Consider the following 27,887-nt stretch of genomic DNA (forward strand, 5'->3'; position numbering starts at 1 on the left):
CATGAAGAAGTTTGGCATTTGCTTAAGAAATTCATTTTGCGTTTTTGTTGGCAAGAGCTGAACCAACTACTGAGCCAAAAATGCTTTTCAGAAACATCACTCCAAAATCATTCTTTTGATCAGACACCTGCTCAGAGCACTTTCTTCCTTTTACAAACTGGAACAGCAAAGAGTTTGAATGTTCTAGAAGCTCATATAAAGGATAAGGCTAGATATGTTTGAAAGCTGGTGAGTGGAATTTTTTGATCAGCAAGTAGCCTATATTTTGGGGCCAAAGGACACTGTCCAAATGGAGTATTTTTAAACTTGTCCTCTCAAGGTCTGGGAAACAATAGTTCATGTCTTAGCTGAGGCAATAATTGTCTGCTCCTGCTGAGTCAGGGATGGGGGAGCAGCACACAGGTACCCCTCCACCCTCTGGTTTCTCTGTTTATCCAGGGGACCCGATGGGGTGCAGCTCGAGAATGCTAACAGCAGCGTTGCCACTGTGACAGGGCTGCAAGTGGGAACCTACGTGTTCACCTTGACTGTCAAAGATGAGAGGAACCTGCAAAGCCAGAGCTCTGTGAATGTCATTGTCAAAGAAGGTACCTCCCTTCCGCGGGCTGGTGCAGCAGCCTCTGGGTCAGATAACTGAGGGACCCATCACCTCTTGTTTGCCTGCAGAAATTGCTTAGAGATAAGGGGTGGGGAAGAGAGTTGGGGGTAAGGACAGCTGTTATTTGCTTTTCTGAAACAAACTGAGAGTGACTTTAAGGTGAATTTTAACTTCTGTGTTCTCCTTCCCGTCCTCTCTCCCTTCCTTCTTTCTCTATTGAATAAGGAAAGAATTAAGGTTCTTTATTTTGCCTCTTCTGCTCAGACTTGGGGTTTCTTTGACGCTCCCGCTAGCTACAGTGACACCTGCTGTTGGACTTTAGAACGACTGTCCTGCACTGTAGCTTCCTTATGGTCATCTTATGAGCCTCTGCGCTGAGGCCAACATGAGGCAAGAGTTAATTGGCCTTGCTCTGGTTTGCAGGCACGATTATCAGTGATGGCCTTGGGAGAGGGCTATAAGCTGATAGCAGGAAAAAGCCATCAGATATGCAGATGACCTCTGATGTAGCATCCTGAGCTCAGTAAACACTAGAGAGTATACACCTGAGCAAACAAAGCTACTGGTGGAGTCCAAGTTAAGAGAGGTCTCTCTCTCCTTGTTCTCTATTAAAGTACTAAGGAATAAATCAAAAAAGATGTTCAGAGATTAACATTTTAAGCCATATTTTAAACAGAATTTGTGGTATTAGCTGGATGAAACTAAGCTTTGAGGCTTTAATCCACTGTGGGCCTGTGTTTCCAATCATCATATACCTCCAAGGCAGAGAAGTAGATTCCTTTCAGGGAGGCTGCTCTGAGAATACAGGAGGAAACTACACTTGTCCCCTCTGCTGGACAGTGTCAGGAGAACATTTCTCTGGGTGGGACTGGAACCTCAGGACCTGAAGCAATCGATGGTGGTTTTAAATCTGTCAGTTGCTGGCATGGATAGACACTTGAAACAGTTCTCCATGTAAGATGCTTTTGATGTTTAATTTCCCCATCAACATATGAAGAAACAGTTCTTCTCCCCCAGCATGTTATATTCTTTCAATGATTTCTCTTTGGTTAGAAATAAACAAACCGCCTGTAGCCAAGATAACTGGGAATGTGGTGATAACCTTGCCCACGGACACAGCAGAATTGGATGGCTCCAAGTCCTCAGATGACAAGGGAATAGTCAGCTACCTCTGGACTCGAGATGAGGGGAGCCCAGCAGCAGGGGTAAGTGTGCCAGGTGTTGAAGAGCAATGCAAGGTCAAGGTGGTGAGATGGGGAGAGGAGGCCAAGCCAAACATTCTAAAATGATTTAACCAAGTGGTTTCTTGTATCAAACCTGGACTGCTCTCTGAAATCCAAGGAGGTTAAATGACTTGCCTAGGGTCACTCTGCAAGCTAGTGTGGCACAGAATGTCTTTCTCTTTCATGATCCTAGCAGCTGTGGGCTGCAGAGCTATTATAAAGCAGGAGCTGCCCAGATGGGCTTAGTTATGACAAAAGCAGCAACTAAATCCACAAAGAAGTGTGGTTTTGTTCTGTAGCATAACCGTGTTGTTCAACCCCACAGGAGGTGTTAAATCACTCTGACCATCGCCCTATCCTCTTTCTTTCCAACCTGGTCGAGGGAACCTACACATTTCACCTGAAAGTGACTGATGTGAAGGGTGAGAGTGACACAGACCAGACCACTGTGGAGGTGAAACCTGGTGAGTTCATTTGGTGTTGAGACTGAGTGGGATTGCTGGATCAGCCAGGCAGGGCCTCGACCCTGAGACCCTTTCCCCCTGGCATGGACAGAGCCAGATGGCATATCTAGCTTTTAAAAAAAATCTAGAAACCCCAAGCTGAAATATCCTTAGAGACCATTTTGTTCCAACGTTCTCTCTCCTACCCACGCAGGAATATGGACTTCCCCCTACTCATCTCAGATGGAGAAACAGAAACTCAGAGAGGGCAGGGCTTGCTCAGCGTCACACGGCAGTTGTGTCAGAGCCAGGCCTTTGTGCCCTAGCCCAGCACTTTCTCCTCTACATGTGGCTGATGAGACGGGGCTCAGGGTGCTTTGGGAATCTGAGCACAGGAATAACTTGAGTCATGATGTCTCATCAGCACCCAGATGCAGAAAACAATTTATTTTTATAAGTTGAGCCTCAGGCTTTATCTGACAACCCAGGGAAGGTAAAGTAATTGGTGTCCTTTACATTTTTCAGATTTGCAGAAATAAAATTTCCTTCTTAAATAAGAACCATGTTTTTCTTTTGCTTTGAGGCTCATTTGGTATAGGAAAGGAGTGTAGGGTGGGCTAGAGCCTTATAAATCCTTGAGCATCTGATGAGGAGGTATTAACTTTAAACTTACTCTTTATTATCTAGGCCAAGCTCCTGTATGGATGTTTTAGATGAGAAGGGATCTTGGCAGGTCTTCCAGTCCTTGTCCCATCTCTCCGAAGGACAACAGCCAAGACACTATAAAGCTTCTTCTGTGTTTAAAATCAGATCACAGATAGTCTACTAATTATGTAAATTACACATCAGAACAGGCAAATGGTGCATTCAAGTATGTGAATAAGGTCTTCTGAATAATCACTTTGAACTTCCAAGTATAGAACAGTCTTTAGGACATAATCACAATGGCCTCCCCATTCTGGAGTTGTGGAAACATGGTGCAGCTGTGATGTGGCTCTGAGGACATTCTTGTCTGTTGGCTGCCTGGATTTCCTTTGTGTTTACTGTTTTCAAACCTGTAGGGCAGATGCAGTCCCATCACTGGTGAGATTGTTGAGATGGACGTTTTCCTTCCCATTGTGTAGACGAAGTACAGCAAGTCACTGAGAATCAGATGTGGATCAAGAGAGATTGTTAGGTAGCCCCACTTGGCCTGGAGACTTCAGCAAAGCCAACTGGGGAGAGGCTTTTAAAACAAACCTTCAAGTGTTTCTCTTTCCCAGTCCCTTCATTAAACCCCGTTGCCTCCTTGCTTTGGCCTAATCCTCAGCACATACGTGGTCATTCTCAGGTTGATATGGGGACCAAGAGTCCTTTCAAAGCTCTCCAAGCCAGCCCCAGATGCATTACTAAGAATTCATCATTGTCCCTCTCCATTTGAAGGAGGTCTGTTGCATTTCTAAACACTCTCACTGCTTTCTCTCCTGTGCCAAAGCAAACGCACAGTGGCAGGTCTATTTTAACTCTCCTATTCCAAAGCCGTGACTGATCCACATGCCTTCCAGATCCCAGGAAAAACAACCTGGTGGAGATCATCTTGGATGTCAACGTCAGCCAGCTAACTGAGAGGCTGAAGGGGATGTTCATCCGCCAGATTGGGGTCCTCCTGGGGGTGCTGGATTCCGACATCATTGTGCAAAAGATTCAGCCGTACACGGAGCAGAGGTAGCTGGGCAATGCACGGGGGGGAGAAAAAGAAAGACCAGGGGCCCCCTGGGCTTCATGATTGAGCTAACTAGTTTGGGTAGGTAGGGAAGGGTGGGCTCTCTAACCAGGAACCACTCATGGCGTCCATTTCTTTAATGAACTTTTCTAGTACTGGTCACATGTTCTGTACTAGACACTGTAGCAGGGTGCCGGGGTACAAGGTCAGAAGAGGTCCATTATGCTTGAAGGCCATAGTCTAGGAGGCGAAACAATCAAGTAAACATATAACATCAGCACAGGGTATATTTGATAGACCATGTGGTATCATGGAGGCACAGAGCAAGGGCAATTAGTTCTTTCAGGAAAGTCGGGGTAGAGAGTAGTCCAAAGATTTTCCAGAAGTAAAGCTTTCATTGGTCAAGCACAGGAGGACTAGAAGGAAATTCAGAATTGGGGAGCAGCATGAACAATGACCCTGAGGTGTGTAAGTACAGAGTTTCCTCCGGAAGAAGTCTTTCGGTTCAGAGTGCTCACTGGGCCCCAAAGCACAGTGGAAGGAAAGACTGGCTGTGTAGACTGAGAATGGTCATATGTGAGCAAAGGACTTTAGTCTTAATAGTCTAGGCAGGAGGACTCAAGTTAGTTTGTTTTATGTGCGTGAAGTTTTTGGTTTGTTTTTAAAACAAGGAAATTAGATTTTTTTTAAAAAAAGGGAGATCAGTAGTGTGGAGGCTAGATGACTAATAGGGAGAGACTGAAGGCTGGGAGACCAATCAGGCAGCTTTTGGACTAGTCTAGTAAAAAAGTAATAAAACCTGATTTAAGGTAGTGGTGATAGAAACGGCAAAAGAGAAGAAGAAATTAAAAAGAAATTCAGAAGTAAATCGATAGGACTTGGTGACCCTTTGGGAATGAAGGTGAATGAGGCATCAAATCTGAGGCTTTTGGTTTGGATGCCTGAAGAGATGGTGGATGCCATTAACTGAGATCAGGGGTACAGAGGAGCCAGTTGCGAAGAAAAGATGAGTTTAGTTTTGGCTATTAAATTTGGGGTGTCTTATGGGGTACATGGGGAGATGTTTCATCAGATAGTAGCAAGTATAGGCTGGGGTTTGGGGTGGCGGAAAAGCCAGAGATAGGGAGTTACTGCAAACGAGCAGGAGTCAAAGCCATGAGGACAGGTGAGTCACACTGGGGAATGTCAGGAGGGCTGAGGACAGATCCCTAGAGAACCCTCATATTTAAGGAGGAGGCAAAGAGAGAAGAGCCAGCAAAGGAAACTAAGAAACAGCTGTCAGAGAGGTGGGAGGAAGACCAGGTGGGACTGGTCTGTGGAAGTTAAGGGAAGAGCTGGCAGTTGGTGGTGGGGGGCGCTGCCAAAGGATTCAGATGCTAACAGAGAGGCGGGTGTGGTGAGGATGCAAAACAGGCGTTTGAGTTTGTGATTAGAAGATCCTCAGAATTATATCAGAATTATAGGGAGAGTATTTTACTTAGATGTTGGGGGCAGAGGGCAAATTCATTTCATGGTTTGAGGATAGTAAGTGCTGGTGCTGAGAATAATATGGGAGATGAGATCACAAGAACATCTTTTAAAGATAGGAAATACTTGAGCACTTTTATAGACTGAGGCGCAGGTGCAGAGGAAAAGTAGATGGTGGAGTTTGAGGGGGTGGGTTATAAATGGAGGTAGGTCTGGGGAACTGGTCGTGGGCAGAGTGGAAGCACCACTTTGGAGATAGGAGGAAAGGAGGGAAGATGTGCTACTGCGGGCGAATTTCGAGGTAGAGAGGATGAAATCTGAGATTGTTGGTACCAACAATCCTGTGTTTTGTCTCTGAAACTGGAGGCAAGGCCATCTGCTTTGAGAAGGTGAGAATGAGGTGGTAAAGGTTGGGGAGCAGCTCCTGGAGTGGGTGCTGGCTTTGAGCTAGCTATTTTGGGGTCTCAGCCAACGTTAGAGACAAGAAGTGAGAGCAGTAGTTCTCAACTCTAGCTACATAATAGAATCACCTGGAACTTTTACCTCACCCCAGAGGTTATGATTCACTTGGTCTGGAGTGAGGTCTGGACACCTAAAATCCAAAAGCTCCCCAGGTGAATCTAATATGCAGTCAGGGTTTACTGGGTCAGAGACCGCATCGTATGATCGTAGGACTTTCTTTTTAAGCTCCGCTCAGCAGCCTGGGAGTAGGCTGCTTGGATCAATCCAAGCTGGTGGGAACTGGCTGGGTCTGGGTAGATGCAGCAGAAAGATGAGCCAGAGCCCTGTGGAAGGCTATGCTCAGAGACTCCTATCACTGCATCGGTGTGAGGGAGAGAGCAGCCCCATGATGGCTGGGTTTCTGGCTTGGACTGGGTCAGCTTAGTTGAGGAATTCAGGAGCAGGATGTGACTGGAGAGAGGTAGTGAGTGTATTACAGTGGAAGGAGCGTGGGCCTTCCACCAGACACGTTACTTCACCCTCCAAACCTGTTTTATCACTTGTGAAAATACTAGTGCCCATTTTATAGGATCGTTATTGAAGATCCAATAAGATAATGTTTGTAAAGTCCCTAACACAGTGAGTGCTTAATTAAGGGTTATTATAAATTTATTTTGAGACATGTTAGATTTGAGGTGCCTGTGGAAGATCTGGGACAGCAAGCATTTGTAGACAGATTTGGTCACTTGAGACAGACATGGGGAGAGGAGATAAAGACTTGAGGGTTATTGGCATATAGAGAGAAATTTGAAACGATAAGTGTAGATTAGGTAACTGTGAGAAAATGGTGAGAAATGGACCACAGATCTTTTAAAGGTTTCTTTCTTGATCCTAGAATTTGTGATATCCTATTGTTAGCCTCCCTGTGCAGCAAGCTTTTAGAAAGTTTGACAGCAGTGCTTCTCAAATTTTTATGTCATGCCACATACAGACTTATATTGTAAGCAACTGTTGCAGGGGCTCTGGGATACCCAGGTCTCACCCAGCCACCCTGTGTGCTGAGGGCACACCTGTAAACCCAGCGTGACCCACTCAGTGGGGAGGTTCAGTCTGTGAGACTAACGTGAAGTCGAGAAGCCGGCTACCAAAATTGGAGGCCAAGCCATAGGGAACAGGTTTTGCGCCACCCAGATGTGAGTTCTGCCTTCGACAGAAATTGACAGAAAGCAAACAGATTTTGGGCATGGAATAACATGGTCTTGCACCAACCACAACACTGTGAAAAGTCTTTCTTGTTGCTGTCGCTTTAAGGATCATTTTGCCTATGTAACCCAGGCACAAACCTAGCAGCACCATAGTCTTAGCTGTTATAAGGCTGACAGCTGGGGTGTAGCCTTAACCAAATCCCCATTTTCTTGACCTCCAGTTACCTGTTTAGAATGGGTCCTCTTGTTAGCGGGGGCTGCTTCGGGCATTTCTAAAAGCATAGGCTTTTAGGTGAGGTCAGACATATCAGTGTTAGGATCTGGCTCTGCCATAATTAACTGTGTGACCTTGGGCAAGTTACTTACCCCTCTGAGCCCCAGTGTTGTCCTCTGTAAATGGAGCTGACACCGATAACACCTTTCTCACTGGCTTGCTGTGAGAGAATGCATGTCATACTTAGCACAGTGTCTGGCACAAGCAGAAGGTACTTAGCAAATCGTAGCCTCTGTTGTTGTTGTTGGTAACTCCAGCTCATTCATACTGTTGCATGTCTCTGCAGCACCAAGATGGTATTTTTTGTTCAAGACGAGCCTCCCCACCAGATCTTCAAAGGCCATGAGATGGCAGTGATGCTCAAGAGTGAGCTGAGGAAGCAAAAGGCAGACTTTCTGATATTCAGAGCCCTGGAAATCAATACCGTCAGTGAGTAATTCTGGGAAGCTGGGAACAAGAACCCAGCCCCAGTGTTGTCCTCTGTAAATGGAGCTGACACCGATAACACCTTTCTCACTGGCTTGCTGTGAGAGAATGCATGTCATACTTAGCACAGTGTCTGGCACAAGCAGAAGGTACTTAGCAAATCGTAGCCTCTGTTGTTGTTGTTGGTAACTCCAGCTCATTCATACTGTTGCATGTCTCTGCAGCACCAAGATGGTATTTTTTGTTCAAGACGAGCCTCCCCACCAGATCTTCAAAGGCCATGAGATGGCAGTGATGCTCAAGAGTGAGCTGAGGAAGCAAAAGGCAGACTTTCTGATATTCAGAGCCCTGGAAATCAATACCGTCAGTGAGTAATTCTGGGAAGCTGGGAACAAGAACCCAGTGCCCACCCTGACCTGTCAATCCCCGCTGTTCTTGGGCTCCACCCCGGCTCTCCAGGAACAATGGGGTCATCTGTTTCCTCCACTACATTAATTATGAAAAAGTCCTGACTCATAGAGGCTCTTGACCTGGGGTCCACGGGCCCCTGAAATAGTGTTCAGAGGGGCTGTGAGTTTGAATGGGGAAAAAATTACATCTTTCTTTTCATTAAGTTCTAATTGAAATTCATTATTTCTCTTAATTATGAAAGTAAGCAACAAACTACAGTATTATTAAGAGAACCTGTGACTTTGAGACAATAGAAATCACAGACCTTTTCGTATTACACATGATGAAATATCATTTTTACTTAACAGTAGTTCAGAATTATCAGTTGTTAGACCCACTCTAGATATTGTTATTTAATGTTTTAATAAAGGCACACATTTATTTTAAAGTTATATTCTCAGATATCTAAAAACAGGTTCAATGTAATTGCTTTCCTTTGTAATACTCTATATTTTATTTTGGCAATTAAATTATTCAGAGAAGGGGATCTGTGAGACATGAAAGCTTAAGATCTGCTGATATAGAGAAAAAACATGTAAAAACGTCTGGAACCATCTTCCAGTGATGATAATTACGGTCAACATGCCCAAACTATAGCTCTTGGGCTAGGTCTTCAGGAAACTACACCACAGGCCCCTGAACGGGGGCGCCTTCATACCTTTACGGGCACTGGACGCTGGTTGTCCCCCCGCCTCTGACTCCTCTTCACTTTTGTCCCTTTCCTGCTACTCTCAGCATGCCAGTTGAACTGTTCTGACCATGGCCACTGTGATTCATTCACCAAACGCTGTATCTGTGACCCTTTTTGGATGGAGAATTTCATCAAGGTGCAGCTGAGGGATGGAGACAGCAACTGTGGTGAGTTTTCTGCTTGACACTGTGCCAGCTACTTTGGCACTGAATATGGTTGAGTTGAGTGGGTGGGTGTTGGTGTTTCCGAGGCAGATGAGCAAGCGAGGAGAACTTTGTGTATTTTCTTGTTTGCAGAAGATTTTTACTTCCTTCCTCCACACTTGCTCAAGGTTAGAGGAGAGCTCCAAAGCAGTTGTATAAGAACCAAGCTTAAATCACACAACTGCAAACTGCAGCCTGAATCAGACTAGCTGCAATCAGACTTGCCTCCTGTCTCCCTGAAGTGCCCACATAGAAGCCCTCAGCTTTCTCTTCCGAAGCTCTTTTCTTCTGTTAAAGCTCCTTACAGCTGCCCCACTGCCCCAGGGTCTCAGAGAAGGGACTGAAAATCATGGACAGTTCAAACAGTTTAAACTTCAGCTGCTTCCAACTCTAAGATCCCACCTTCCTGGGGAAGCCTTGAGTCATCTCTTGCCCAAGGTCGGGGCAGCCCAGACCTCCCTCTAGCCTATCCACAGCCCTGACCATTTTGTTTTTCTTGGCAGAGTGGAGCGTGTTGTATGTTATCATTGCTTCCTTTGTCATTGTTGTTGCCTTGGGAATCCTGTTCTGGACTGTGGTCTGTTGTTGTAAGAGGTAAGGTGGATTCTCCTTGGAAATTCATTTGGACTTCTGGTCATGTGGTCACTCTTCAGAGGGTCATCTGGCTCCTTCCACACGGAAGGTGCCGAGTCCTGGATTCCTCCCTTGCTGTCACTGTTACAGTGGTTTGGTCCACCCAAGGCACACGCAGAAAGGCTTTCTGCACTCTCTGGCTCTACTGAGGGCAGACACACACTCCTTCAGCCAGTGGCTGTCACCATAGTGGTTTGCAACATGGGAAATGTGGCCAGCGTGGGAGTGGGAGGGCCTAGGTGTGGACCTGGATCATATCTCTAGGATATGTGTCCTTCGACACTCCACACCTCAACATCACCACCTTAACACGTGAGTTTTTCATTTTTTTCTGCCTCCTAGTTGGTATTCACATGTGTACCTGTTTTCAGTCATATACTTAGGTTTTTTTCATTTAAGCCTTCCTGTCTAGTTTTATAATATTTAATGATGTTTACTACGTTTTTCATTATTACTAAGTATGATTTCTACATTTACAGTATGCCAACCACCGTAACTTTTTACAGATAAGATCTTTTTAAATATGACCACCTTTTTTCACCTTACTAGGGAAGTCACCTGTGCATGGTCACACACTAAGTGAGAGCTGAGATTCACCCTACAACATAACCTCCCATAACACTGAGAAAATTAAAAGAATTTTTAAAAATTCCCACCAGCCTAAGACAAGCACTGTTAATAACTTCGTTGATTTAATGCTTACCTCCAACCGACACCCTTAAGCTTAGGGTTTTCATTTTCCTTATATCTTTAACCAATCCATCCTTCAGTTCCACCGTGGACTGGTGAGTCCATGCTAATATATTCGTATTTCCCTTGCCTTTTCCCAGAATTGGTGAGGATTATCTGAAGAACAGTTGCCACCTTCCCTAGCTGAAAAGTGAGGAGAAACAGCCCTCTCCTAAGCAGCGGTCCCCCAAGATGGGGCCCTGCCTGCATCGGGCTGTCATCCTGTGGTGGGCTACCTAAACCAGACATGCAGTCTCTTTCCTGAGCAGGGGAGGGGATTGTGTTTTTCAGGCAAAAAGGAAAACCCAGGAGAAAAAGCAAGTACAAGATCCTGGATGCCACAGATCAGGAAAGCCTGGAACTGAAGCCAACCTCCCGTGCAGGTAGTGGCCCTGGGAGCTGGGCTGGGTGCATTTAGATTTGTGTACTCTCCCTGTGAAGAGTCACTGTCACTACTAGTCCCCTCCTAAATGTGTCACTAACAGCTGTTTGTGTTGGAAAAGCATTTTGTTCCCTGCCTGATGAAAGCCAAGGGTCGACTTGGCCCTGCCCTGGCAGAAGCTGCGCGCTGGACCAGGTCTGATGTCAGGGCTCACCTCTTGGCACTCCTTTCCCTTTGCAGAGGAGCTGGGCCTCTTGCTTTCCCTTCGCCTGCTCATTCCCCTCGGGGTTCTGGCCTGGAGTTTAGCTTTTCAAGCTGCCCCTTGTAGTCAGGCTCAGGAACCATGATCTCTCGTGCCTGACCAGTCTGTCCTTTCTGGGCAGACAAGGTGAGGCAGCGATGAGATCAAAGCCAGTGTCTGCCAGCCTTCCTCTCCCATCTTCTCTCTCCAGTATTTGGCAGTTAGATCCACACTCTCCTTCACTGCCTTGGAGCAGGCGGGAGGGCAGCTTCCAGGCTGGCTCCAGGTACATCAGGATCATCTGTCAGGTGCCTCCCACTGAAGAATTTCTGACTGCATGAGCACTAAGGTGATGGGGTTAGGAGAGTCAGGATGGCAGAGGGCCTCCCTTGGCTACAGCACAGGCACCGTCTGTTAGTGGGAACTGGACTCTATGCTAAGCTATTCCTAAACACTGCAAGAAGACAGTTTCTACACAAAGTATTCAGCATCTCTCATACTAAAGCTTTGTGTTAGGAGAGGCTGTAGGGGGAACAGAGTTCTAAGGAATACCTGCTCTCTCCTCCTAGACTGAAATTGTCTAGGGAGGAAGAAAAGACTTATCCGAAGAAAATAAATGCTCACGGGCAATCTGGGCTCTGCACCCAGGCAGCTCTGTGAGAGAAGGCTGTGGGGTGGCACCTGGATCAGATGGTGGGGCTTGTAAACTGGAGAAGTGCAGCCAGAGCATTTCACACACACATACTGAGAACAGAGGTTTGGAGGTAAAAACCTGCACAACCCACCCACCCTCCCCACAGCAGCCAAGGTTGTTTTTATGTTCCTCTGACAAGGTTTTTCCACCAATTCAGTGACTGACTTTTGGTCTGGAAGGCATGGTCTTGGTGAGTTTTAGCAGTTTGCTTTTCTGAGATCTTCTTTATTCCTGATCTTTTTGCTGGTTCATATCTCTGTCCAGAAAGCTCTTCCTCAGTCCTCCTTTAACCTGCTAGTTAAAGTTGTGCTCACCTTTCTCCATCTGTTCCGGCATTTCCTAGTATTATATTAGTCATGTGTTTGCTTATCCGTCAGTGAAATCCTTGAGTGCAGGGACTATCTTATCATCTGTGAGTATGGACAGAGACCACTGTATTCTAGGTCCTGTGCCAGACACCACTTTTACAATATGATAAACCAGACAGACTCTGCTTATGTGGCTTATCGCAGACATTAAACAAATTCACAAATATACAAGATGTGATCATGAAAAGGTCTTTAAAAAGAATATCACTCAAGCCGAGACCCAAGGGACAAGTAGGATTTAGCCATGTAGACTCTGGGAAATAGCATTCCAGGCAAAGGAGCAAAGTTGGTAAAGGCCCAGCTGCTAGAAGGAGCAGAGGGCATTTGAGGAAGTAGAAGGCAACGTGCTGGATATGGTGAGCACAGGGAAAGTGGCATAAAGCTGGACAGGAAGCAGGGACTTGCTTAAGTGGGTTCCTTCTAAGAGCAGTTAGGATCCACAAATAGTTTTTACAGCAGGGAATGGTGTGATTTGATTTACATTTTAAAAAGACAACTGTAGCTGCTGGAGAGGGACAAGAGTGGGTGAGAAATTTGATAGCATGTCCTTAGGTAGAGAGATGATGGGATAAGGAGAGGCAGGTAGATTCCAGATACATTTGGGGGAAGACTTGATGAGGTTCATAGTATGTTCATAGTATGTGGGAGTAAAGGAGAAGGATGGTCCCCAGGCTTCTTCTTTGAGCATCTGTGGGTTCAATGATGTTACTCCCAGAGATAAGAAAGACTGGGAAAGAACTGTTGAAGACACAGTATGAATGGGGTTGAGGAAATGAGGCTGGAAGACTGACGAGGACCAAATTATGGAAATATCTGAACATTAGCCTGAGGAATTAAGCATTTATTGAGAAACGACATCTTGAAAGTGGTGGCTTAGGAAGATTATTAGTCCAATGACAACATTTAATTGATTGAAGGGGAGAGATTATAGGTGGAGGCCAGTGAAATTTTTTTGATGGTCTAAGGAAGAGGCAATGATGGCTCAAACAGTATGGTGTCCTTGGGTGGAAGAGGAGGAAAAGGCCAAAACTGACATCTCCCTGAGAGACAGAGATTATTGGCACTGCTGACAGAATTTAGACATCTGGAGCAGTGGCAGTTTGGGTAAGAGATGAATTAGATTGAACTCAGCAGAACAGGACTGGAAATACCGGTAGAGGAATCTTCTGTAGGCTGGTGAGGGTCAGCACCACAGAAGTGGATCCCATTCCGTATGGGGAGAAGATTGAGGGATGAGGGGAGAAGGCTGAGGGATGAGGGAAGAGTCCAGGGCTGAGAAGCCCAAGAATGGCAGTCAAGGAGGGAGGAGGGGTATCGTTAGGGAGCGGTCAGCAGTGTGTGCTGCTGCACAAGAAAAAGGTGAGAATGACGACGACGACACTACAACAGTCTGTGGTCACCTAAGGAGCTAGAATAGAATGGTAGATGACGGCAGAAGTGAAAGTACAGGTTCTTTAGGAAGTAGGTGGTGAGGAAATGGAGGCTCTAAGTATTTTAAAGAAGTCTTTGTAGAAGCTGAGCAATGAAAAGTGAAGTGGGATGGGGGGTTAGAGGGCAAGAATTTTCTTAGGAGTGGCTCCATAGTGTAGTGGTTAGCACGTCTGCTTTGCATGCAGAAGGTCCTTGGTTCGCGCCCCAGGTTGAGTCACAGACCATACCCTGGGTGGGCCAGGCCCCCTAGGTGCGCCAGATCCTGGGTGTGCACCAACAGCATGTGGGAGGAGGTGCCCCGCCTTCAGAGATCCAGTTCTTTAAGGGGAAACAGCAACATCCATGGGTCAGGGGTGTAAGTGGGGGTGGAATCAAAGGAAGGGGGAGAATTTTCTTGGATGGGGTTCATAAGCACATCTGTGGATGCGAGTGCAGAAGATACAGGTGAGGCTCCTGAGATGGAGAGAGTAGGGCATAAAGGGAAAAAAGGAGAGAGGGGTGAACAGAGCTGCAATACCTCTTCTGAGGCAGGAGGGAGGGAAAAGCTGGGTGGCGGCACTAAGATGTGCTTGGTTTGAAAAGGCACAATGGGAAGGAAGCCTGAGGGCAGTATGGCAGTCTTCTAGCCTAAAGAAGAGTAGTGGGGTGAGTAGTGGGGTGTGTTGCAGAGAAAGATGTACATAGAAGTGTTTGCTGAGAGCCAGGTTAAGCTTGGATGAGCAACTGGAAGCAGCAGTCCCACCCGAGTGAGCTCATGAGCACGAAGGCTGCCAGGTGGTGTGGGGATGCCCGCCTCAGGAGATGCAGTTTACATTCAGCAGCTGTTGTTTTGGGTTGGGTTTAGTTTTAGCTATTCTGTTGATTAAAAAAAAACCCCAAAACAAAAAACCACTTTCTTTGAAGTATATTAGGTTTGAACCATATGAAATTACTGATATTTTCCTTATAAGAAGGGCAGTTTTTTTGTGGTTCAACCTAATAGGTAAAGGAAAACATTAACAGAACTTAAAGGATGTTCACAAGTTAAAATGCCTATAGAATCAGCCCCACAGAAACTCCCACTTTGTGCTTCTTTGCAGTCACTGCCTACCCCCGCCCCATTTACTTCTGATATCTTGGAGTAGTTTATATAAATGAGTCCATTGTTTGACTCCTTTCGCTCAACATTACATTCATGACTTTCATTCATGTTATTGGGATATAGCAGTAGTTCGTTCACTCTCATTGCTGTGTAATTTCCATTGTGTGACTTTTTATTCATCAGGCATACTGTTGATGGGACAATTACTTTCTATTTGGGGCTGTTACGAGTGCTGCTGTACATGTTCTTCCATGTCCTTTACAGCAGTGGTCCCCAACCTTTTTGCCACTAGGGACCGGTGCTCCTATGAGAATCTAATGCCTGATGATCTGAGGCGGTGATGCTAGTGCTGGGGAGCAGCTGCAAATACAGATGAAGCTTCGTGCGCTGGCCTGCTGCTCACCTCCTGCTATGTGGCCTGGTTACTAACTGGCCACAGACTGGTACCAGGGGTTGCGGACCCCTGCTTTGGTGGACATACATATGGACTTGTTAGGTGTAGACCTAGGAAAGGAATTGCTGAGTCATACACATCTGTTCAGCTCCCACTGATGTTACCAGTTTCCTGGCTTGTTTAGTGGGTGGAGTCCATTCAGTTCTTCAGGCAGAGCAGGAGCCTGTGGTGGGAGGGCCCTGGGTGAGTGCTGTGGAGTCAGGAGCATGTGTGTCTCCTTCAGGCTCCTGACCACTACAGCTATGGCCCAGAAAGGCTGTGGGGAAGAAGAGAAGCATCATCAAGTGGGTGCTGGGTAGAGAAAGCCACTAGAGGGCACAGAGAGCCAGGGATGAGTATTTCATCTCCAGGAGCAAGGCAGCGGTTTTGAGGATCTTGAGCCTCCCCTGGGTTTGGTTCTTAAACTGGCCACTGTCCTCCAACACACTGGCGAAGCCCAGATGCTGGCATTCTTCCCTGGCTCTGCTGCTCTGCCATCCTAAGATTCAGTGGGAGGTGTGGCTATCTGTAGTCACGTACCAGAACTATAATCCTGAGATGGTCAAGGTCTGCGAGGAGGTGGTTGTGGGTGACAAATGCAGTCAAGAGTCTGGATGCCCTAGCATTCACAGCCTTCAGTCATGTCTGGCCAGGAAGGGGCAAAATGGTTGAGAATCATCTCGGGAGACTCAGTGCTTTCTGGAGATCTGGATGGGACAAGGCTAGGGAGAATGCTTGTTGGATGATGAGAATTCAAACAAACCTCACCTGACTGATCATCTTTTTAAGAAAGGAGGGAAGTTATAGCTCCTGGGGGTGGGCAGTGCCAGGGCCCAGGGTACTGCCAAACCGGGTTCTTGCTGCTGCTAATTCCCATTTCTAGTCCTGCTATCTCAGCCTACCTTTTGCTTTCTCTGGAGTAGTATTTACACCAGCCAGGACAGCCATCTTGCTGTTGGATGGGATCTGCCCTAAAGCCACTGTATGGGATGGTCTCTTTGAAGCCATAGGGATAAGTAGTGACAGTGACTCCATGGCTTGCAGAATCTCACAAATCTTTTCTGACTTCAGTGCTGCTTATGAGTCCTTGTTTGTGTGTTCTGATGAGCTGACAGTTTGGAACTGGCTCTGAGCGGCCCTACTTCAATCAGGCTCTCCCAGCAGGTGCCTGCTTTCTGACCTCCAGTCCCGGCTCAGTGAAGCCAGAGCAAACATCTCCGTAGAGTGAAGTCCCTTCCTCACCCAGTGTCAGGAACTCTGGCATGCACTTCACATCCATGCTGAGCCAGGACATAGTGAAAGCTCATTCTCTAGAACCTTGTTTGTTGTGCTTTCTTGCCTTCTGTACAACTTCACCGTATTCATAAAGGGAGATGATAAAACATTGCACATTTAAAAGAGAAAGAAAAGAGAATATCATTGGGTGGTACTAACCAAAGCTCCTGGAGATCAGCAGTCAACATTGGAACTGTCTCCAGTTTACTCTGACTTCCCTTATGGGGCCGTCCCAGATATCCAGGATTGGCAGAAAGACTCAGGAAACCACCTGGCCACCTGCCCCTCAGCCTGGAGAGGGGACCATGACCCTCTGTCCCTCTGCTCCTCTTCAGGCTGGGAAGAAGATGCAGGCTGTGGCCCAAGCCTGGGAAGGTTTGTGCTTTGGGATTTTGGGAAGGTTTGACGTTGGGATTCCTTGTCTCTCCTGCAGGCATCAAACAGAAAGGCCCAATACTGAGCAGCAGCCTAATGCACTCCGAGTCAGAGCTGGACAGCGATGATGCTATCTTCACTTGGCCAGACCGAGAGAAGGGCAAATTCCTGCATGGTCAGAATGGCTCCGTGCCCAATGGGCAGACACCGCTTAAGGCCAGGAGCCCACGGGAGGAGATCTTATAGCCAGCCACCTGATCTGTCTCCTCAGGGTAGGGGTGGCAGTGCCAGAGTCCAGAGCATTGCCAGGCTGGTTCTTATACCTCCCATGTCAGTGGGCAGCTGTTCTCCCAGCATCCACTGGTCACTCCCCGTAACATGCCCAACCAGAGCTGCTGGTACTTGAATCCAGACATTCTCCGGGAACCCCTGAACAAAGCTGTGAACGAAGAGGTTTCCTCTTTAAACCCATTGGTAGCCGCCCGCCCCATATCCTCACCTCAGGGCCACCTTTTTTGCAAACCTCTCTCCTGCTCCGTAGGTGGACACAGCCAGCTCCTGGCCTCCTTTCCAGCTCCCTGTTGGCAGTGTTGCTGCTCCCAGGGCACCTGCACAGCGAGACCTGGCTGTGTCTCCACTCCTGGGTACAGAACCAAGCACCACCAGCCTCCTGGCTCCAAGAGCCTGCTGGCATGTTGTGAGGAAGTGCGCCCTCTCGCTTGATCCAAAGGAAGTGGCGTCCCCTTCTCACCATTGGTGCTGGACTGGTAGTGCAGATATGGTGTCTGGCCCGAGATTTGGGAGGAACTGGCTGTTTCAGGAATGGAGAGGGTCAGAGCAGCTAGGCTGGACACAGACTGCCTCCCCTCATCATCCTGACCAGCGCTGGCTGCTTCAGGGCTCAGGCCCCACTCCCTGTGCCCAGAGAGGAGATAGCCACAAAAGGACTGGAATGTGACGGCATGAGAGCGCATGTGTGCGACTGCCCCACTGCGGTCTCCTCATATGTCTGCGTGTCTTCTGTGTCCCTTGCATGTGCGTGTGTGTGCTGGAATGTGTGTGTGCGCGCATCACCTCCTCATAGGGCTCTTGGCTACTCACAAGGCAACCTTGACCTGGAAAGACTTTCAGCTCCTTGAAACAGACTTCCTGAATCCCTCCAGACCTGTCACTGGTTCCTCAGCCATGGTATCTGGGTATTGAGGAATGGGAGCTTGGGGGAATGACTTTAAAAAAAAAAACACAAAACTACAGTTTATACTACTATACTACTGTCTGTTGTGAGATGATTAAACATGCTATTTAATTGTACATGTGCCTGCTGGGTGTGCTGCTTTATGCTCCATTGCTCATCTGTACCATGGGTCCAGCCACCTGTATGTCCCTGTGACATGATGGCCTCCAGTAGGGAAGTCCTGGGCCTGGCATCAGTACTGTGGCCGATGATGCTGGGATTCTGCCCCAGCTGCTGCTGGAGGAGTGCATCATGTCTGGCCCCTGCTGGCCAGTTGCTCCCCTTGGTGTTCAAGGGAGGGAGTTTTCTGTCCTTTCTTCCATGCTTTTTGTTAACACAAAAAGGAACCCCCACTCTCCCAGCATCCTAATGCCCAGGGTGTGGGCCTTTCTAGAATGGCCAGAAGAAAGGCCCAATAGAGGGCATCCTTGCATTTCTGGAACCCCACTAGGTAGTGTGTACATAAGGAAACTCACCAGGAAGCAAAACTCAAAACCCCTAGGGCTGGAAGGCTGCAGCCTTCGCCTTCCTGCTTGGGGAGAGACTGATCCTTGTTCTCAGCTGATAAGTGGAATGAGCGGAAGAGCTGGTCACACACATTGAGTTGCTCTCTGAAAACAGGTATGGAAAGAAGGTACATGCAGTCAGGCCATCAGCCCCTGGAAAAGAGAGTTTGAGGAGCATGGATCAGGCCCTGGACTCTTCTGTGGAATTTGTGTTGACTAGTTTAAGGGCCTCTATACATTTTCTGGTCAAGCCCAGGCCACTGTTATAACCTCTTCCACCTACCTAAACCCCTGTTGGTGTAGGGGGTGGGAACCTAATTTTCAAGATTCCTAGCATCAGGGGTATGGCTATCCATTCTTGTGCCTCCCCCCTGAGGGAGCTGAGTTGCTCAAGTTTGACACTGAAGGGTATTGATCAGCCTTTTATGGTCACAAGGAACAAACGTAAAATTATCCCTCATGTGAATTCTCGGTGCAGATATAAAACTGCCTGGCAGGTTATTGCTGTGCCCTAGTCTAACATTCCTAACTACACTTCAGATTTCCTTCCTTCCTCACTTCTAACTAAACAACATGTTCCTGTGCATCGACATCTGTGGTTCTCATGGTGGCTACACACTGGCATCACGTGGACAACTTTTAAACTGTTCTGATACTGGAACTCACACCTCAGGTTTTGATTTTTGAAAATTTAACTCATCTTTTATTAATTCCTCAGATCATTTGTGCAGCCATAACATGCCTTCGACAAGGGGGAAAGCAGCTCTTAGAAGCTCAGCTCCAAAAGACTTGCAAACCAGTTGGGTTTCGGCAGACAAAGAGGGAAAGCACCTAGACATCCCATCTCTCTTAAACACCTCAGGGAGAGGCCCCTGCAATTGGGTGTGGCAAGATCAATCATTCACCAAACGAGGGTCCTTTTATAGGACACACAGCTCATCCACATCTCTAGCCTTCTGCACCATATGGCAGAGGAGACACGTTCCAACTTCAGCCCTGACCCATTAAAAATCTTTGTCTCCTGCTCCCTTCCTCCATCTGGTAGCCAGAGCAGAGGAGCACTCAGAGAACTCTGAGGCCATGATCGAGACACAAGATCGAGGGAGCCTTGTCCCTGGAACCACCATCTAGAAGAGAGCTGCCCTACCACAGTGGTCGTTGAAAAATTATGTTAAGATTATGGGCCCAGGTTCTCTTCTGTGACAGGCCTCCCTGGGCCCAAATACATCACTGGAATTGACAATGATGCCTCAGCACAGGCCTCTACAACAGCCATGTGGGATGTACGCTGCCCTAAGCAGCACAGCAGTGGACAGCCATTGCAAGCTGGGGAGTAGAGTCGTGAAACTGCATACTTGTTTCTCTTGCCCCATCCATCCCAGCACAACCTGGTAGAGGCAACGGAGACGTCCCTCCAAACAGTAGGAACAGCAGGCATTAGAATAAATGCGGTAGCTCTGGGAGCTTGCAAAACCAGATCTCCACCACCTGCCACATTTCCCTACTACAATGGGGGTGCCCTTTAACAAGCTAGTTGTTCACAGAGGGGACATCCACAATCCCAGTGGGTATGCTACATTTTCCCTGATGGAAGCAATGACGGTCCACCACAATCCCTGAGGCACAAATAGTGCAGATAAAAGAAAAACTTGTGCTATAACAGCATCTACTGGAAAACGAAAGTACCAAATCAACATGCTGAATTGTCGAGAGCAAAACAGTATCTAAACAAGAAAAGAGTTCAGTAACTCAAATGCACAGAGAAATAATCCATCAAATACCATGAACAACCAAGGTAACTTGGGAGCACAGAAAGAAAATGAAGAGTCTCCAGAAACCAAACTCAAAGTCATGGAAGACAGTGATTTAAGTGACAGAATTCAAGATTGCAGTTATGTAGAAACAACAATATACAAGAAAACTCAGGCAGTTAAATAAGCTCAGGAAAAAAAATTAATAAACAAAAGGAGTACTTTACTAAAGAGATTGTAACTATAAAAAAGCAGCAAACAGAAATTCTAAAGCTGAAGAGCTCAATGAATAAGAGAAGGAATGCATTAGAGAGCACTAGAAATAGAGCAAGCAAACAAACTGGAAGAATTAGCTCAAAGACAGAAATCTAAACATGACCCAGGAGGATGAAGAAAGAACTAGGAATTCAAAAAAAATGAAACACTACAAGAACTATCTGACTACATTAAAAAGAGCAATATAAGAATATTAGGTATACCAAAAGGAGAAGAGAGGGAGAAGAGAATAGAGAGCTTACCAAAAGAAATAACTGTTGAAAACTCTGCGAGCCCATGGAAGAACTGGACATTAAAGTGAACTGGACACCTAATTACATCAACAAGATCTTCTCCAAGACATATTTTATTCGAACTGTCAAAAATCGATGACAAAGAATTCCCAAGGCAGCGAGGGGAACAAAGACTAACATACAAAGGAATAACCTCATTAGACTATTATCAGATTTCACAGTAGAAACACTACAAGATAGAAGAGAAGGAAATATTCAAAATATTGAAAGAGAGGAACATCTATCAAGGATAATATATCCAGCAGTTATCCTTTAGATATTAGGGAGAAATAAAAGGCTTTCCCAGACAAAAGCTGAGAGAATTTACCACTTGTGTTATAAGAACTGTTGAAAGGAGCTCTTCTACCAGGAACAAAAAGACAAAAGTATACAAAACTTTGAGTAAGATGACAAACAGAAGCAGGAAACAGGAAATCTACTTTGGAATAGGGCAGCAAATAATTATAAAGGTTAAAGGGAGGGAAGGGGATGCTGGCATTAAAAAATAACCATAGTGCAATTTGGTAATGAGCGCACAACATAAAAAGGGATAATATGTGACAAAATCATAAAAGGAGAGGAGGTAAAGCACCGAATGGGTACAGGTGAAGATAAAAAGCTATCAGAAGAAAATGAACTATTATATGTATGAAACATTTTACACAAACCTAATGGCAATCATAAAACAAAAATCCAGAGCTGAGACTTGAAACACAAAAAAAGGAAATGGAGAAAAGAAGTCATAGAAACTGCCAAACTAAAGTAGCAGACAGAATCACAAAGGGGAGAAAACAACAAAACAACAATAGAGAAAAAGAGCAACTAGCAAACGAAAGATAAAATGGCTGTACCAAGGTCTCATATATCAATAATCACCCTAAATGTAAATGGACTGAACTCATCAATCAAAAGGGTTGCCTCGCCTAAAAAATAAAAAAATAAAACCAAGCAATGACAATACAAAAAAAATTAAAAATTACAGGCCGATATCTTTGATGAACAAGAGCAAAATCCTAAACAAAACACTAGCAAATTGAATACAATATATTAAAATAAGCATACATCATGACCAAGTAGGGTTCATTCCAGGGATGAAAGGATGTTTCATCATCTGCATATCAATGTGATACACCACATTAACAAAGATAAAAATCATATGATCATATCAATAGATGCAGAAAAAAAAAAACATTTGAAAAGATACAACATCCATTTATGATAAAAACACTCAATAAAATGGGTATATAAGGGAAGTACCTCAATATAATAAAGGCCATATATGACAGTCTTCTTTTCCATTTATTTCTGGTTTTATTACTATTTTCCTTTTCTTTTTTCCCCGTTGTTCACTCCTTAAATTATTGAATGATTGCTTCATTCTTAATCTTGTTTCCTGAAAATGATTTCATGAAAATAAAAGATGATTTCAAATCTATAATTTTCCCCTCTCAGTTCTGCTTTAGCTGTGTTCCCAGATTCAGACACAATGATTTTATCGTTAGTCCATTGCAGGTAGGTGTTTTCTCATTTCCTTTTTTAACCCAAGAGTTATCCATCTTCCCTTTTCTTGCCCAAAACTCTGTTTTCAAGCTGTTTTTGAGGTACAGTAATATCAATATTTACAGTTTTTTATTGTTGTCTTATCAACATACAATCCTTTTTTCTTTTTTGCATTGAATTGTTTTAACAGATACTATAAAGCCTGCTTCCCCAGCTTTCTTTTGGTTAATATTTATCTGATAATGTTTTTCCATTATTTTTGCCTGTTAGATTTTTAAAAAAGAATTCGTATTGAGTCTTTTAAATTTTATCTATCTAGATATCAGTATAGACTCATGAATTCCTATTAAATCATAATCTGATACTCTCATTTATTTTGATACATATTGTCCTAGATTTGACCAATAGAAGCCTCTTCTAGCTGGCTCCTGTGTCCTTCCAACGTGTTCCATTTTTTTTTTTAAAACATTTACTTACTCAAAACAAGATGTTCCAGGATTATTTTGTACTTTCTCTGCCCCCATCTTGGATTAAGCCAATAAACCCTAATGCTTTAGCACTTGGTATGCTCATTGCTAAGGTAAAATTGTTCCTATGCCTTGTCATTGGATAGAATCAATTCATAAACATATACACATATTCATATAAACTATATATCTACCTAAATCTGTGAGTTCATACCAATTCTGATTTCCATTCACCTCGGGGTTCTTTCTAGCCTTCTCCCTTTCCACATTTATTAATCACTTCTCAAACGGTGAGAAATCTGGCTTCCATGACTCTCAATCATTTAACTTATTTGCACAATGTAGTCAGTCTCCTAACCGTTCCAGTTACCCACTGCCTCACTTGCTCTGCTGCTGGGCTGCTTCACTGTGGCACCTCTCACCAGCGGGCTTCCATGGGCTCCTGGCACACCAATTCCTCCATGCATTTACTTCCTCAAACACTAATGTCTCTATGCAGGGAAGGGCAAGTGAAGATGGAAAAGAAGGGTGAGAGTCTTTCTTTGATTAAATTTAAGATGTTTACATTCATTTTAACTTATTTCTGCTGTCATTTCACAATTTCTACTTAACTGTATAATCCACACCTTGCTTTCCACTGAGTAGCAATGGACAATTTTCTTCAACCTGTTTAAAAGGTAACACATTCTACTTTTTTTTAAAAATATGGCTGAGTAGTATTCCACTGTATATATATACTATATCTTCTTTATCCAATCATCCATCAAAAGACACTTAGGTTGTTTTGATATTGTTTCCTTGGCTATTGTGAATAATGCTGCAATGAACATAGGGGTACATATACCTTTACTTGATATCTGAAAGCTGACCAGGTGCCAAGCACAACTTATAAAAGTTATTATTCCACTTTATGAAAAAAACTCAGGCACTTTAGGTAAGTACTTTACCTAAAGCTATACAACCAGTAAGTGAAAAGACTAGGCTCCAAGACCTTGGATCTTCCCACTCTGTAACAACAATGCCTCTTATTATTTTTTCAATGATGTTCATAACATGATGATGATAGACGAGAGGAATCAGGGCTATTATTGCTTAATTCTTTCCTAAAGTTTCAACTCAGTACCATAGGGAACCTTTTTATTTGCATGGAAAATTCTGAATTTAATAAAAACCTTGGATTCATTTATAAAAATTCATTTTACATTAGACTTTTTGGAAATTAAGAATGCTGCAGAGCAGGTAGATAATAACAGTTTATATGGAATTTGAAGGTACATTTGTACAATATAAAGATAGCTCTAGAATCTAAGGAAAATGCCATTTAGTCTCACGTTGCCAAATTAAATAAGTATATATACTCAAAAATGTATATATTCTTTAATCTCACAAGTTCAAAATCATTCAAGTTGAATGGACGCAAGCTTTGTTAATATCGAAGTTTGCGTGAAAACAAAATACATACAATATACCTGGATATTTCTAGCTTTTAGGGCTTTGAATATACTTAATAAATTAACTAAAAATGGGAACAAGTCTTTTGATGGAAGAAACAACTGAATAGACTGTAATGAAAACAATATGTTTACTGGAGTAAATACCAAACAATTTATTTTCTGAAAACTGCTCTTTTTCTTTGTTATATACCATCTGTTGGGTCATACCAATAGGATCAAACAGAAAAAAAAATTTTAAATTCTTTCAAGACATAAAGAAAAAGAATAACTCACCCATCAAATACAAATATACTATTTTATTCTAAGGGAATATTTCTGTGGTTTCTGCAAGGGGAAAACCCAAAACTGGTTAAAAAACAAAAAACAGAAAGGATAATTTAGATGTTTCTCTAGTTTTTTTCTCCCCTGGGGAAAAAAGATGTAATTTTACTTAATTTTAATAAAAAATTTAAAAGCAAATAATTGGACACATGTATCAACAGCTACGCTTATAAGGAATGACCAATAATTAATCAATATTTCCTTTTACGAATTTAGTCGGGACAACTTTGTGGACTAACATGCAATTTAAATCTCAAGACGATCATTTACTGGGTTATTGGATGTTCTCAGTTAAAAGATACAGATTTTTTTTTTTTCTGATGTTTTATAACAATTTATCTACTGTGTCAAGAATATTTGTTTTTCATACAACTACAGAGGGGGAAATGTTAGTGTTTATACAAACCATAAAGTTCATATAGTGGGGACTATTACACCTGAAGTTTCTGGACCATTTATTGGCAGACTTATGAGACAATCCAATTGTTTTTCCGCCATATCAAACAAGGTCTGGAAGTAAGAAGTTTTCCAATCAGAAATGACAAACACAGATGGAATTAATCATACAGAATCGGGGCAGATTTACTTCTTTCTTTCACACAGTTCTCGGTAACAAAAACGAAATTTGTTACAGGCAGAGGGACAGAACCATCAAGTACACAATGTTCAAAAGGCCTATTTTTAAATTTTTATTGTAGTTAAATAACTTTCACTTATTCATAAAAAAACAAAAACAAAAATAAAAACAAAAAAACCCTGCCACTCCCATCTAAAAAATGGGAAATATTGAAAATTCTTTGAAGGTTAAAATTTCTAAGAGGCTTTTTGGACTTCTCTAATTTTATTACAGGGTCAAATTAACCTCTGCTAAAGAAGTTCTGTGATTAGCCAACATCATAAAAGCTTTGATTCAAAATTTTGTGGGGAAGAAACTGAGAATGGAGATGAGGAAGATGGATTGATATGTCAAACACACCTATAACTTGCAATCCTCATAGAACCACTAAAACAGCTAGAGTTTGGAATAATGCTATAAGAAGACCTGCTTGTGGATATGCAAGACAGTCAAAATCTTTGTATCCTAACCCCAGACTCCCTATTTTCAAGTTTCTTAGGACAACAAGATCATCTTCCAAATGCTTTATATAGGAACATACTAGGATCTTTTCTACCATAATTCTGATAGCTAAGTAATACTGTGTCTTTGTGGAAATATCCACAGGTTTGCCAGAGTAAGGAGATTATCCCCTTTGAAATGACAAGGGCCTCCAGAAACTGGTGCAAAAGACAAAATAAAAGAAATTATTTAGGAAACAGGAAGATAAAACAATGGGAGAAAAGCTGCCATTTGGGGATAAAATGAAAACAAAGGAGAACTCCCATTTCTGTGTACCACAGCTCATGCTATGAGACAGCAGCAATAAAGGCTGACACCCAGAGAAGTGGGCATTTTAGTGGATTTTCTAGAAACATTTCAAGACACTTGGGGTCTAATGGGCTCGCTCCATGGATTTTCTGTGTATAATCGGTTTGTAGAGTTTCAGCCCCTTTACACCTTAATTTGCCCACATCCAGACCCACAGCTGAGAAGGCTAGACTCAGAAAGTAAAAGGGACACATTACTGTGTGAACAGCAATGAAGGCCTTTTTCCCTGATGTGAGGGGCCCATGGCAAAAGCACCAGAGGGCTTCTACCCTTCACAGAATTGGCTTGGCAGTGAAATCAAAATCAAGACCACTTTACTCTCTACCTTTTAAAAAAAGTGTGGTATTTTTATTGGGTCTTCAAGTCTGGGTCCCAGGTCCTCATCTGATGTCACTCTTAGCTCTATACTGATTTCTCTTCTGACTTTTACATAGGGCTTCCCAAGTAGCCTATTGCAGCCAACGTTTCACTCCAAAGCTACCTCTCTAAGGTCTAAGGTTACTATGGTAGAGTTTTATACAACAATTTTCCTTAAAAATATTCCACAATTTGTTATTCCCAAACAAAATAAGATTATGCACCACTCAGAGAAACTGGTTAGTCATTCTGAAGATGTCTAAGAACTATATCACTGCCAAAGAACAACATTTCTCAGTTCATATTCTTTCCTTCAATTTTCATTTGTACATCCACACTGTGGTTCACGAGTCGTCTGTTTTCCATTATCTTATAATCAAGTCAAGAGGACTTGGACTTATACATCGTTTTCCAAAGCTGGATGCATTCACAGTTTGGTGCATACCAATGTGTATGAAAATAGGAACCCCACTTCTGCGTTAATCTGATAATTCAACATCAGAGTCTTCAGATTTGGCTTTGGCAAGTTCTTCGTGTACCTCCCTCACCATGAGAATACGTGTTAACATGGTGTCCAGGGTCCCAGGGTCTATCGGGAATGTGGAGTACCACATAGGGCTATTCGGAACACAGGAACGCTCGGGTTGAAGGTAAAATACATCATTCCTCTGTTTCACACTCTCAGAACTATCCACAGGGAAAAAAGAAAAAAGAAAAAAAAAACTGGAGATTAGATAGTTACAGGAAATACATAATTACTCTTTAATGTAATGGCTCTCAACTTTTCTCTACTGTGACTAATACCAAAGATAAGCAACATACCCACAAAGACAACCAAGTTTATAGGTATTTTCCCTCCCAGGAGCAACCTGGAACTCCTTATCTTTTCTCCCACACTCAAGAAATCAAACTGGCTTGAAAGCGAGTATAATGTTAATAGAAGACCAAGTATAAATCTTTCACAAACTTTAGTACTAAAAACATTATTAGGAGCAACAAAAATTCAACTTAATGTGACAATATGGCTAAGAACCATATATGCTCAGCACCCACTATCCTGGAATGAACCCTAGGAACACTTAATATACATACGTTATAAAAGGGCAAACTCAGTTATTATGTTTCTTTGAGAAAAAAGTGCTTTAGTGTGGATCTTACAACTCTAAAGTCATAAAATTTCTGTTAGAAAAAGACCACTCAAAAACTTCCAATTCTTTAAAAATAGTCTATTTATAGGTTTAGCAGTACAACCACTCCTCTAAATATCTTTTCTATATAAATAATAAAATCATAGCAGTTTAGATATCACATAAAGGTTGAGCAACAGTTGTAAAGATCAAACAATGGCAGGGATTCTTATTCTTGCTTTTTAAGAGATTTTCAGAAAAAAGTTTATCAACATAAAGCAATTTGTTTCTTGGTTCAAAAACCAGGAAGGTACGAGAATGGGAAAATAATAAAATTAGGTAATTCTTTCTCTTTAAACTTTGACTTTGGTCACAGGCAAGCTAGATTTCTGATATTCAAGCATGTGAAATACAAATTATGTTAACCACTT

The 27,887-nt window shown here is 43.6% G+C and overlaps 2 protein-coding genes across 7 annotated transcripts in view; one reads left to right on the top strand and one right to left on the bottom strand.

Moving 5' to 3' along the window:
* KIAA0319L (KIAA0319 like) overlaps positions 1 to 18,076 on the top strand; it is an 87,043-nt gene extending 68,967 nt beyond the window's left edge. For 4 of the 5 annotated variants that reach the window (XM_006924251.3, XM_015598824.2, XM_006924250.3 and 1 more), the window contains exons 13-21: positions 439 to 587; positions 1,652 to 1,803; positions 2,147 to 2,285; positions 3,809 to 3,968; positions 7,640 to 7,782; positions 8,965 to 9,087; positions 9,627 to 9,717; positions 10,777 to 10,868; positions 16,824 to 18,076. In XM_006924251.3, coding sequence (XP_006924313.1) covers positions 439 to 587; positions 1,652 to 1,803; positions 2,147 to 2,285; positions 3,809 to 3,968; positions 7,640 to 7,782; positions 8,965 to 9,087; positions 9,627 to 9,717; positions 10,777 to 10,868; positions 16,824 to 17,011 — 1,237 coding nt within the window. In that variant the 3' untranslated portion in view covers positions 17,012 to 18,076. Of the gene's footprint in view, positions 1 to 438; positions 588 to 1,651; positions 1,804 to 2,146; positions 2,286 to 2,478; positions 2,822 to 3,808; positions 3,969 to 7,639; positions 7,783 to 8,964; positions 9,088 to 9,626; positions 9,718 to 10,776; positions 10,869 to 16,823 lie in introns of those variants that run through there. The other variant, XM_015598826.2, reaches the window with a different exon arrangement.
* ZMYM4 (zinc finger MYM-type containing 4) overlaps positions 12,996 to 27,887 on the bottom strand; it is a 143,183-nt gene continuing 128,291 nt past the window's right edge. The window contains exons 28-32 of one of the 2 annotated variants that reach the window (XR_003043808.1): positions 26,878 to 27,016; positions 23,154 to 23,262; positions 22,062 to 22,197; positions 18,476 to 18,658; positions 12,996 to 15,392 (exon numbers count right to left, since the gene is read on the bottom strand). Coding sequence is in view for 1 of the 2 variants with exons in the window: in XM_006924252.3 (XP_006924314.2) it covers positions 26,809 to 27,016 (208 nt within the window). In the remaining variant the exon portion in view is untranslated. Of the gene's footprint in view, positions 15,393 to 18,475; positions 18,659 to 22,061; positions 22,198 to 23,153; positions 23,263 to 24,362; positions 27,017 to 27,887 lie in introns of those variants that run through there. The other variant, XM_006924252.3, reaches the window with a different exon arrangement.

This window comes from Pteropus alecto, unplaced genomic scaffold (assembly GCF_000325575.1).
Source record: "Pteropus alecto unplaced genomic scaffold, ASM32557v1 scaffold39, whole genome shotgun sequence".
Lineage (NCBI taxonomy): Eukaryota > Metazoa > Chordata > Mammalia > Chiroptera > Pteropodidae > Pteropus > Pteropus alecto.